The sequence below is a fragment of the Macaca fascicularis genome, chromosome 15 (assembly GCF_037993035.2).
Source record: "Macaca fascicularis isolate 582-1 chromosome 15, T2T-MFA8v1.1".
Lineage (NCBI taxonomy): Eukaryota > Metazoa > Chordata > Mammalia > Primates > Cercopithecidae > Macaca > Macaca fascicularis.
The window spans coordinates 11205961-11218959 of NC_088389.1; the positions used below are offsets into that span (position 1 = coordinate 11205961).

Below are 12999 nucleotides of genomic sequence, written 5' to 3' on the forward strand. Positions count from 1 at the left end.
GCCCACTGTAGATTCAAGTTTATAAGTTACCTGCATTCAACTCTAGGAACCTGTATAAAAAGCCAACCTAGTTTTATTTTTCCTTAATGATGATTTTAAGCATCAAAGGGTTTCCCAAGTAAAAAATAAGTACAGCAAAAAGAATTATTGGGTTCATACAGATAAATGCAGGAGAAGGTGCTTGGTTAGAAACACAGACCTGTCTGGCTGCCATCGGGGGTGCACCTCAGCATCTAGGCTCTGATCAGCTTGCTGCTGCAGAGATGTGCCTTCTCTGGACTTCTAAATCTGTGGTTTAGTTGGGGCACTGAGATAGCTGAATTAAAAGCCAAACCAACTCTGTGTGGATCCAGGGACCTCCCTGGGGACTAGAATTGGATGTGTGGTCTATGGGCAGTGCTTCCAGGAGCCCCCTGCTAGGCAGGCAGCAGACACGGCTGGCCGTTTGCTCATGGCTACAATTCCTCCAGACTTCCTCTGGAGTCTCTAGTGAGATTCTAAAACAACCTTCTTTCTTCTGTCCAAGGAAATTGTTAATTATACAGTTACATCTTAGAGAGGGAGACAGAATGAATGAAGTTTGGGCTCTAAAAATCTGGCCATGGACTGAAGCCAGTGGGGATCGGTGCGGGAGGAGAGCTGGAGCTTTCATCCGGGAGGTCTGCCCTGCCCCTGTATGGATGCTAAGTAGTTCTACCACCCTTTGTCTTCTCCTGGACGTTCCAAGGGGGACCTCCTGGCCCTGCCTGCAGTCCCTTGCTGGGAAGTAGGTCATTTCCCTCCTGCCCAGTGGCAGCCACCATAGGAGTCAAAAGCTGAACCTCAACAGCACCAGAACCAGAGTTCAAGAACAAATCAGAAAAAAAAAAAATGCAAGGGAGACAGATCCAAGGAGTGGGAGGCTCTTCAGTTAAGATTTTGTGCAACCGGTCTCTCAGCCTGCCCTTTCTTCTCAAGAAATGGTGGTGGGTGAAGACCCTGCCTCATCTCCAGGTGTCCTCAAGCCCGTCCATCTCCATGAGTCCTCTTCCCAATGGCTCCATCTCCACGCTCTGGCACCCAGTCCTGCACTTGCCCCGTCCACCTTGCCAGGTGCACATCAGTGTGGTGCTGCCTCCCTCTCACCTTGGAGGGGACTTCAGAGAATTTCAAGCAGGCCAGGTAAAGGCCCAGACCAGCTGCCTCCCTAGGCCTGTGGAAACAGTGCCTGTGGACCTCTTTGGTTAAACCTCCGATGAGGTGTTGCCAAGAAGGTCAACCAGGAGATAGAATGTTCCTAAATGCCAACCAGTGAGGAAATTAGCCAAAACAGTGGCACAAAGCCATACCTCCAAAGACACTCATGCTCACCTGGCATTTGTTGGTGCGTGATTGGGAGGACTTGGGATGGAAAGCTAGGGCTATCCCCATTTCTGTCCACCTTTCATTGGGAAGGGGTTTTGGGGGGCAGGCTCTGGAACGTGTCGTGGGCGTCACTGGCCTGGGAGAGTTCACTGCCCTGGCTTCCTGAGTGAACTCAGGCTTCCTTTTACGTCCACTTTCCACCTATGAAGTTGAGGAAATGGCAGTGGAGGGAGATGAACAAGATGGCCCTTCCAGGCTGGACACTTTGGGGACTCTATTCGGGTCATAAAGGGCAGGTAGCCGGGCGCGGTGGCTCAAGCCTGTAATCCCAGCACTTTGGGAGGCCGAGACGGGCGGATCACGAGGTCAGGAGATCGAGACCATCCTGGCTAACACGGTGAAACTCCGTCTCTACTAAAAAATACAAAAAACTAGCCGGGCAAAGTGGCGGGCGCCTGTAGTCCCAGCTACTCGGGAGGCTGAGGCAGGAGAATGGCGTGAACCCGGGAGGCGGAGGTTGCAGTGAGCTGAGATCCGGCCACTGCACTCCAGCCTGGGTGACAGAGCGAGACTCCGTCTCAAAAAAATAAAAAAAAAAAGGGCAGGTAGTTGCCCCAACCAGGGTCAGCTCAGGTGAGGACAGGGGTTTGGCCGAGGTGACAGGATACCCAAGAAGGTAGAATCAGACCAGAATCAGACTTGGGGCTTTGTGCAGTCACAGATAATCAATGAGGAGGGAAGAACCAGGCTTGGTGGGGGAAGGACGCCAGGAGAGAGGGAAGCGCGGAGAAGCTCCACCGCCTCTGACTTAGACTCGCCAGCGGGTGGCGCTGTAGGACAAGGAGCTGAGGGTCTCTCCAGTGAGCACCGCTTCCGCCCTGGGCTGGGAGCACTCAGAGGACCCCAGAGAGCACCCACGGTGGTGCTCCCAGGGCATCTGCCACAGCCCTAGTGGATCCCCCAGCAAATGGGGGAAGGAGTGATTGGAGGAAAAAAAAGAGATTACCTGGCTGAGCCTGTCCTGCCTGCCTCCGCCCAGGTCCTGGGGAAAAGCAGGCCTGGGAGGGCATCTCTGTTGCCACAATGGGGCTAATTTTGGGTTCTTCAAGAAACTCTTCTGCCTCCTGATGTGCCCCCTCCCCTTTCCATAGGGGATTTCAGAGCGAAAGAGTGGGCTCGATTCAAAATGTCCTTCAGCTTCTGGATGTATCTGGAGGAAAGCCTTCTGTCCCCATGAGCGTCCTGCCCTGCCCAGTCCCTTAGTCACTCACAGGGTTCTGGTTGACGCTTCTGCAGTGTGCTTTAGTGATAAGAAAATAATAATTCATATTAATCTATTGCTTAAAAGTGCCAGTTCCTGTGCTCATCCCTTCATATACATTCTTTCATGTAATGGTCATCTAATATAGCTTGAAGACGCAGTCTGTGATGCGTGGGGCCCTGTCTCTGAGATGCACAGAGAGGCCAGGACTGTTGCTCAAGATCACACGGAAATTAATTGCTGGGCAGAGCTGGGTTTCGCGTTCTTCTGTGGCATGGCGTGCTACCGCCTGCTCAGGGCCAGCCCACTCAGACTCTGCCTGCTTGGGAGATTGGAGGGATGAAGGAAAATGAGTATTGAAGAATTTTGGCTTCCACAGCTGGGTAGATGGTGGTCTCACTTATGAGATGGGAAAGACAAAGAGAGAAGTAAGTTTGGCAGAAAAAAAATCAAATGTCTGCCTTGGCCATGTTGGTTCACAATGAATGTCAGACACTCAAGGGGAGACGCTGAGTGGGCAGCTGGATAAATGAGTCTGGGGACAGGGCGTGGTGGCTCATGCCTGTATTACCAGCACTTTGGGAGGCTGAGGTGGGCAGATCACAAGGTCAAGAGATCAAGACCATCCTGGCCAACATGGTGAAACTCGTCTCTACTAAAAATACAAAAATTAGCTGGGCATAGTGGCCTGTGCCTGTAATCCCAGCTACTCAGGAGGCTGAGGCAGGAGAATTGCTTGAACCTGGGAGGCGGAGGCTGCAGTGAGCTGAGATTGCACCACTGCACTCCAGCCTGGGCGACAGAGCAAGACTCCATCTCAAAAAAAAGAAAGAGTCTGGGGTTGCCAGGTTGAAGATCAACATTAAGAAATCCTCGGCTGGGGCCGGGGATGGTGGCTCATGCCTGTAATCCCAGCACTTTGGGAGGCCAAGGCGGGCGGATCATGAGGTCAGATCAAGACCACGAGGTCAGGAGATTGAGACCCTCCTGGCTAACACGGTGAAACCCCGTCTCTACTAAAAATACAAAAAAAAAAAAAAAAAATTAGCCGGGCATAGTGGGCGCCTGTGGTCCCAGTTACTCGGGAGGCTGAGGCAGGAGGCAGGAGAATGGCGTGAACTCGGGAGGCAGAGCTTGCAGTGAGCCAAGATCGTGCCACTGCAATCCAGCCTGGGCGACAGAGCGAGACTCCGTCACAAAAAAAAAAAAGAAATCTTTGGCTGGGCGCGGCGGCTCATGCCTGTAATCCCAGCACTTTGGAAGGCCAGTGCGGGCAGATCACAAAGTCAAGAGATCAAGACCATCCTGGCCAACATGGTGAAACCCCTGTCTCTACTAAAAATACAAAAATTAGCTGGGTGTGTTGGCACGCACCTGTAGTCCCAGCAACTCGGGAGGCTGAGGCAGGAGAATGGCGTGAACCCGGGAGGCAGAGGTTGCAGTGAGCTGAGATCGCGTCCCTGCACTCCAGCCTGGCAACAGAGCAAGACTCCATTTCAAAAAATAATAATAAATAAAATAAAGTAAACCTCAGATTAGAAATGATATTTAAACTTGAAAATTTGCCTCCCTCAGAAAAGGCGTGGTTGGAATGTCTTGGAGGTTAGCCAACTTGAGAGGTCTCTATGTGGCACCCTCATTTGATGGCTCTGAGGCTGGTTTGCTCACTGGTTTTCAAATGAAGACACAAAAGGAGGATGATAAATAGCATTTTTAATTTAAAATAGATCAGCATAAAATTTGCAGAGAGAAGCCAAAGAACACACAGAAAGACCGAGTAAGGAAGTGCCCAGGAATTCAGCTGAGAAGTTCAGCAGCCTGCGTTCGGCAGTCTACCCCTCGCCCGCCCGGAAGGCTCTCTTTTTCCAGAGGGGGTTGACCTTCCAAAGTCAGTCCTGGGGGAGGAGTCCATCTTGGCCTGCTTGATTGACAGGGCCCCAGCACCGAGGAGGCGGGGGCAGGCTCGAGTAATGAACCATTGGCTCTTCCTGCTGTCAGAGGTCCCAGAGAGATAATACTGCCGTGATGAGACATCAGGCATCCCAAAAACAGCAATTAAAACTCATGTTTGGAATAGAAAATGAGGGTTTTCAAAGCACGTCACTGTCATGCTTTCTGTAGCAAATACGCAGGTCGTTCTTAACACGTAATGGGCAGAGCCATGGAATCGACCCTTAGCCTGGAGTCTAAAAAATTGTCTTATAATTTAGGTTTGTCTTGGCAGGTGAGGGCTTGGGAAGAGGCAGGGTGAGCCTGCCCTAGGAGGAGAAGGAAGAGAAGGAGGTGGAGGCTCCAGGTAGAGAGGGTCACTGGGGCTAAGTGGAGACTAATGTTGGCTAACCTAAAAGGGGGGACTTTTACTGAAACCAATTAACCTAAGACTTGAATCTGAGCTCCTTGAAGCAGAAGCCGCATAAAAATGGGGGAATGTCAGGGTTGGGGCAAGATAGGGAGTCCTTCTAGGAATTTTCCATTCTGTCAAGATGGCTTCTCATGGCAGGGAGGGAGGGGTTAGGGGTGGGTGTAGTTGCCCATCCGCAGGGTCCCCTGGCGCACGGCACACTCTTCCCGGTGGGCTTTTAATGCTCTCTGGCGATCGGCTTCGGTGGGGAACGTATCCAGGTGGCGGCCCACCTGTGGACAGAAGGGAAGAGTGGGTGGGTGAGGGGAGTCTTTGGTGCAGCTCATTCCGGTTGCTCCCCTTGCCCACCCCCTACTTCAATCTTAGAGTAATGATAAAAATAGCCGTAAGAGGGAGGAAGTCATAGCAAGTGCTGTGAGTCTCCTGGTGCTGAGCTGCGAGGCAGAGAGCAGGGGCTGCCTGGGGGAAGTGTTCGTCCTTCTGTCCAGCTCCTTGCTGGGGAAGATGCAAGCAGAACAAAAGTTGCCAGACCATGACCAGATGACCATGCAATGGGACCTAGTAGCCAGCGTCCTTCACACACTGCTTTTCCACCATTAAAAACCCCAAACGAGCCACCCTGTCCAAGGGGGACCTCCTGACCATGTCTGCACTCCCTTGCTGGGAATTAGATCACTTCCCTCCTGCCCAGTGGCAGCCACCATAGGAGTCAAGAGCTGAACTTCAACAGCACCAGAAGCAGAGCTCAAGAATAAATCAGAAAAAAAAAATGCAAGGGAGACAGATTCAAGGAGTGGGAGCCTTTTCAGTTGAGATTTTACGCAATCAGTATCTCAGCCTGCCCTTTCTTCTCAAGAAATGGTGGTGAGTGAAGACCCCGCCTCATCTCCTCATGTCCACTGTGTCTGTTACATCACCTCCAAGTGCCACAAAATCCATCCCATTAACTGAGCACAACATTCTCCTGCCTTGGCATTTCTCCTTTGGGATAACCTAAGGATGGCACAGGGTGGAAAGGGTTTGGGCTCACGTGGTCATTCCTGCATCTGGGCTTCTATCCATCTGTTAATTCATGAAATGCATGTTTATTGAACACAACTCTGTGTCAGATGTGGGGGATACAGCAGTAAACCAGAGAGACTCGGCCCTACCCTCATGGAGCTTTTAATCTAGAGGGAGAGCAGACATCCAGCAGTAACTACACAGCTATCACATTACAATGGACAGAGGGCTGGGGCATGTGCAGTGAGAACAAATTGGGCAGGTCTTGGGGAAGAGATGCATACAGGGGGTCTTGAAGGATGAGCTGGGATTCCAGGGTAAAGGGGGTAGCGTGCATGCTGGCCCTGGGGTCCAAGAGAGCTCAAGTTTGTGAGGGGATGCGGTGGCCGGGTGGAGGGTGGGCAGGGCAGGTCCTGTTTGGATTTGCAGGAGCAGCCAAAGGCTCTGCAGTGGGTTCAGGATAAAGCAGGACCCATGCCTGGGACAGCCACAGGGTGCTTGTCAAGAATCCAGGCCAGGGTTGACCACCCTGGAGTGGTTACCTAAGCCCACAGCACTGCAGGTTAGCGTGAAGAAAGGTGACAGAAGAAGAAAAATGTGGGGAGAGAGGATGAAATATTAAACGGGGGTAGAGGGAAGATAAGGAGCGGCTTGTAGGGAAAGTCTCTGTTCTCTGGACCCGGTGGAATCCCCCTTGGACTGTTTATCATTTCACAGACGAGGGAACAGAGGCCCAGGGCAGAGTGTGGTTCAGGGCTGCCCCCACAGGGAATTGATGACCCCCAACCTCTGGACTCTAAGTTCTGGATTCTTTCTAGAATATTCTGTCACAGCTGCTGTTCCTGCTGTGTCTAGGGTGCTCCCTACACCTCACTTGCTGAGGTGAAAGAAGGCAGGGGGCTGTGGAGGGTTGTTAGAAACCCATAAAAATCAAATGGTGACTGGAGATTCTGTTCTTCCCGGAATAACCATGTTCTTCACCTTCCAGCGGACGTGGACCCCTTGGGGATGCTCTTTGGAGAGCCACAGGCCCTCTTCTTCTGGGAAAAAAAAATGCCCACAAGTGCTCACATAAAAAACAGTGCAGGCAATTTAGGAGGTTTCAGGGCCCTTTGCAAGTCCCTCTAGGGACCCTCCATGGCGGCATTTCTCAGAGCTGTCCAGCCTCAGCCCAGCCACAGCACCAGTCGCAGTCCCAGCCCCAGCCTCAGGTTTCAGATTTTTTAGGTTTGCCCCAGAATCGCCTTGGGGCTCTTGCAACCAAGGGAGACGCCTGAGCCCAGCCTGAAAGCTACTGAACCCCTTAGGTCGGGGCGCGTAGCACAGTCACCCAGTGCCTACCTGGACCCAGGGCTGCATGTCTGCCGTGCATCTCATTTCCATCAATCAAACCATGATCGTGTCCTCAGCTCAATCTTAACATTTCAGAAAAATGTCCAAGTAGCCTGACAAGGCACACTGAGAAGAGAGAAGGCCTTGCACAGTGTGTAGGAGGAAAATAGTCCGTGGACAAAGGGCTTCTGGTGACACCTTTGTGACCTTCTGGCAAGTGGTAGCCTGATTTTTACACCGTGGCATGATCTTTCTGAGGCCCGTGGTTCCTAAAAGGCAGCTAGAGGCCGGGCGCAGTGGCTCACACTTGTAATTCCAGTGCTTTGGGAGGCCAAGGCGGGCGGATCACTTGTCAGGAGTTTGAGACCAGCCTGGACTGGCCAACGTGGCAAGACCCCATCTCTACTAAAAATACAAAAATTAGCCAGGCATGGTGGTGGGCGCTTGTAGTCCCAGCTACTGGGAAGGCTAAGGCAGGAGGTTCGCCTGAACCCAGGAGGCAGAGGTTGCAGTGAGCTGAGATTGTGCCACTGCACTCCAGCCTGGGCAACAGTGAGATTCAGTCTATTAAAAAAAAAAAAAAAATGGGCAACTAGAGATGCTTAGGAAGGCAGGTGCATTAGGGTCTTGGGGGCATGCAGCCACCCTGGTGTCCAGCTGGCTTGGACCTGAGGCATCCATGGCCTTAGTGGCATCCAGATTGGCGGTCGTGCTGTCTCTGGTGGCCAGTCACCAATGGTGTCTTTTTGTTTGCTTTTTAGAATACAGGCATATTTTTCAAATAGTAATAATAACGATATTGACTTTGCAAAATGTTTAGCACGTGAAAACAACTATCCATGTAGTTACAATGTCACTATAAGAATTTTCCTTTTCCCCCCTTCTACTCCCGAGTCAGGTTCTCACTCTGTCACCCAGGCTGGAATGCAGTGGCACAATCACGGCTCACTGCAGCCTCAAACTCTTGGGCTCAAGGGATCCTCCTGCCTCGCTTCCAAGTAGCTAGGACTTGTGTGCGCCACCATGCCCGGCTAATTTTTGTATTTTTTTGTAGAGACAAGGGTCTCAATGTGTTGACCAGGGTGGTCTGGAACCCCTAGCCTCAAGTGATCCTCTTCCCTTGGCCTCCCAAAGTTAATTTTACTTTTTAAAAAGATGTTTGTAACAGCCTTGTTGAGGTATGATTGATCTACCTAACCTGCAAAACCTGCATTTAATGTGTAAAATTTGATGAGTTTGGACATACGCTAATAGCCCTGAAACCATCACTACAATAAAAAATAGCCATCAGGCCAGGCGCGGTGGCTCACGCCTGTAATCCCAACACTTTGGGAGGCTGAGGCAGGCAGATCACGGGGTCAGGAGATCGAGGCCATCCTGGCTAACACTGTGAAACCCCATCTCTACTAAAAAATACAAAACAAAATTAGCCGGGCGTGGTGGCGGGCGCCTGTAGTCCCAGCTACTCGGGAGGCTGAGGCAGGAGAATGCCGTGAACCCGGGAGGCAGAGCTTGCAGTGAGCTGAGATCCGGCCACTGCACTCCAGCCTGGGCGACAGAGCAAGACTGTCTCAAAAAAAAAAAAAAAAGAAAAAATAGCCATCAATGGCCAGACAAGGTGACTCACACCTGTAATCCAAGCAGTTTGGGAGACCAAGGTAAGTGGATTGCTTGAGCCCAGGAGTTAGAGACCAGCCTGGGCAACATGGCGAAACTCTGTCTCTACATATAATACAAGAATTAGCCAGGCAAGGTGGCACATGCCTGTAGTTCCAGTCACTTGAGAGACTGAAATGGGAGGATTGATTGAGCCTGGAAGGTCGAGGCTACAATGAGCCATTGTCATGCCACTGCACTCCAGACTATGGGACAGAGACCCTGTCTCCAAAAAAATAAATAAATAAATAAATAAATTCCAAAGCTTCCTCATGCCCAGTTGGTTTTTTGCTGTTTTGCTTTTTGGAGATCTTTTTGGTGAGAACCCTTAAGATGAGATGTGATCTCTTAGCAGCATTTTCAAATGCACAGAATAGTATATGAACTATTGCTTTTTTTTTTTTTTTTGAGGCAGAGTTTTGCTCCTGTTGCCCAGGCTGGAGTGCAATGGTATGATCTCGGCTCACTGCAACCTCCACCTCCTGGGTTCAAGTGATTCTCCTGCCTCAGCCTCCCAAGTAGCTGGGATTACAGGTGTGCACCACCACGCCTGGCTAATTTTTTGTATTTTTATTAGAAACGGGGTTTCTCCATGTTGGCCAGGCTGGTCTCGAACTCCTCACCTCAGGTGATCCACCCGCCTCGGCCTCGAAAAGTGCTGGGATTACAGGCGTGAGCCATGGTGCCCACGTATATGCATTACTGTTAACTCTAGGCATAGTGTTGTACAGCAGGTCTCTAGAGAGTATTCATTTTGCATAAATGAAACTACCCCTTGAATAGCAGCTCCCATTTCCCCCTGCCCCAAGTCCCTGGCAGCCATGTTTCTTCTCTCTGCTTCTCTGGGTGCCCATGGCTCGTCACAGGGGAGCAAAGCTCTGCAAACCACCTCTCGGCCATGTCCATTCCTTCCTCCTTGGCCCTTGTAGTGAGCTGAACCATGACTCCCAAAAAGATAGGTCCATGTACTAACCCCCAGAACTTGAGAATGTGGCCTTATTTGGAGACAGGGTCTTTGCAGATAATTAAATATCTTGAGATGAGATCATCCTAGATTATTCAGGTGGGCCCTAAATCCAATCACAAGCGTCTTTAGAAGAAGCAGCAGACACAGAGGAGACAGCCATGTGAAGGCAGAGGCAGAGATGAGAGCGATGTGGCCACAACCGAGAAGCATCAGGAGCCCGCAGGAGCTGGAGGAGGCAGGGAGGGTTCTCCCTAGAACCTCCCAGGAAGTGCAGCCCTGATGACACTTTGATTTGTTGGTCTGGCCCCTCCAGAACTGTGAGAGCAAACATTTCTATGGTCTTATGCCACCAAGTTTGTGACAATTTGTTAAAGCAGCCTCTAGAAGCTAATATAGCCCTCGAGCCATTCCCTGGGCAAATCAGCAGGCAGCAATGGTGGGCGGGGCTGCGGCTGGCTCTGCTGGTGGCAGGAAGCTCGCCAGCACCCACTCATCTCATACCCTAAGAAGGTGACTGGGGGATTGAAGCCCTAAGGAGCTGCTCAGTCTAACCACACAAGGACAAAAGAGAACCCTGATGAGAAATTTTCTTTTTTTGCCATCGCCGTTTACTTAGAAACTTCACTGAGGCCGGGCGCGGTGGCTCACGCCTGTAATCCCAGCACTTTGGGAGGCCGAGGCGGGCGGATCACAAGGTCAGGAGATCGAGACCACGGTGAAACCCCGTCTCTACTAAAAATACAAAAAACTAGCCGGGCGAGGTGGCGGGCGCCTGTAGTCCCAGCTACTCCGGAGGCTGAGGCAGGAGAATGGCGTAAACCCGGGAGGCGGAGCTTGCAGTGAGCTGAGATCCGGCCACTGCACTCCAGCCTGGGCGACAGAGTGAGACTCCGTCTCAAAAAAAAAAAAAAAAAAAAGAAACTTCACTGAAGCAGAAGCGTTCACCCATCCATCCATCTAAAAAATATCTATTAAGCACCTACTGTGTGCCAGCAGCTGCTAAGCACATACCCCTTGCACTTCAGAGCTCCAAGTTCCATATTCCCCTTGGTTTTCTAAAGGAGTGTTTTGGGCATGAGAGGCTCCCCGCCAATGACTAACCACACACACTTTGGCACCTGCTGTGCACTGACATTGGGAGAGGCAGAGCGCATGTCACCTGTGGTCTCTGATGTGGATGACTTCCCATTCCAACTGGAATCTCACGGAGTGAATTCATCCCAGAGGGGAGCTCGAGGAAGGGCTCGTCCTCTATGAAGCAGGGTCTGCTCCTGGCCTGTTTCCTGAGGGACCCCCAGAACCTGGCATTTGAGAAGTGTTTAAACAAGGTTGGGTGGGCGATCAAATGTATGAATGAATGATGAGTGAAGGAAATTGAGAGAATCTGACCTCTGGCGGCCAGCAAGGGCTTCTCATGCCAGAAGGGACTTGAGTGTGCCCTGGAAGGACTGTGGCGAGGGAGGTGGGAAAGGAGGGAACAGAAGGAAAACAGATCCTCAGAAGCCGGAGGGGGCCCAGTGAGGTGGAGTCTGGAGGCGAAAACCAAAGGAGATGCTTAGTGCCTGGGTCTGGCAGACTCCACTGAAAGCGAACTCAAGCAAAAGTGTCTACCCCAGGTGGGATGGGCCCTTCAGAAAGAGAAGGGAGATGGGGCCTATTCGGGACCCACAAAGTCTCCAAATCCCTAACCAAAAAAACCAGTTGTCTGTGGAGAGGGGAGTTCCGATCCTTAATGGGCCTGGTAGCTGGGTGCCTCTCTGCAAAATTTGTCCTGGAGGCCAGAACTGGCATGTTCAGCCCCTTGTCAACAGTAATGCTAGGACAAGAACAGACCTGCTATTTGCTGGGCGCTGGGCGTTTATTTCATATAAGCCTCGGAATGCCCCGAGGAGGCCGGCACCATCGTTGTCTCCATTTTACAGATGGGAAAGTGGAAGTCCCAGAAGGTTAAGTCATTTGCCCCTTTTCAGAGATTGAACCCAGAGCTGCAAGACTCAAGGCCCCAGGCTCTTCATCACGGGCTCCATTGCCTCTTATTAAATGCTCATGAAGTCCGTGAAGCAAAAGTCGCTGGCTGCAAGGTCATGGCTCTGCCCCACATGCACACTCCCCCCTCTCCAAGCAGCCCAGCCACACATGAGGAGCCTGATTACAAGTTAGGCCTCAAGCCCTTGTGTGGTCACGACCCTGTGGACCCCTGGAGTCGAAGGATGAAGAGCTATGGAGCAAGGAATTCCTTCTGAGATGCTTCTAAATTAAGCCATCTGCGGTCTGTCTCTGCCTGGAGCTAAGAAATTGTAACGGCTTTGGCAGGAGACAGCTTTGCTGAATGGAGCTCTGAGCTGCTCTAAGGTCAAGGCAGGTAAATAAGAGGCAAGTGCCACAGCCGCCAGCAGCCCTGGGAGCCGGGCGGGCGGGCAGCTTTATCCGGGTTGGCGAAGGAGCTGGTCCTGTTCGAATGGGGAGCACTGCACAAATCTCAATAGCATCGCAGAAATAAGGACGGAGTGCTGCCATGCAGTGTCCTGGAAATACCCCAGTGAGGAAGGCAGAGCCCACAGGGACCCAGGGAGACATCTCGGGAAGCGGTCACTAAACACATTATGCATGTGATTGTGACATTTAGACAAGAGCTATATATATAAATTTTTTTTTTTTTTTTAAGAAGGAGTTTCATTCTCGTTGCCCAGGCTGGAGTGCAGTGGTGCGATCTCGGCTAACTGCAAACTCTGCCTCCCGGGTTCCAGCGATTCTCCTACCTCAGCTTCCTGAGTAGCTGGGATTACAGGTGTCCGCCACCAGGCCCGGCTAATTTTTTGTATTTTTAGTAGAGATGGGGTTTCACCATGTTGGCCAAGCTGGTCTCGAACTCCTGACCTTAGGTGATCCACCCGCCTTGGCCTCCCAAAGTGCTGGGATTATAGGCACGAGCCACAGCGCCCGGCTGACAAGAGCTATTTAATAAGATTGTGGACTGGGCGATCTACCTCTATCTGGGGCTCAGGAAGGGCTCTCTGGGGAGGATGAAGGAGCAAGCCAGGGGTAAAGGAAGGGGCAAAGGAGGAATGGGGGTGA

At 51.5% G+C, this 12999-nt stretch overlaps 2 protein-coding genes across 14 annotated transcripts in view; one reads left to right on the forward strand and one right to left on the reverse strand.

Moving 5' to 3' along the window:
- Positions 1 to 12999, forward strand: part of DDX31 (DEAD-box helicase 31) — a 180699-nt gene that overhangs the window by 94633 nt on the left and 73067 nt on the right. The window lies entirely within an intron of this gene.
- The window catches only part of CFAP77 (cilia and flagella associated protein 77), a 169596-nt gene continuing 160895 nt past the window's right edge, over positions 4299 to 12999 (reverse strand). The window contains exon 6 of the mRNA XM_045374021.3: positions 4299 to 5239. Coding sequence (XP_045229956.1) covers positions 5117 to 5239 — 123 coding nt within the window. The 3' untranslated portion in view covers positions 4299 to 5116. The remainder of the gene's footprint in view (positions 5240 to 12999) is intronic.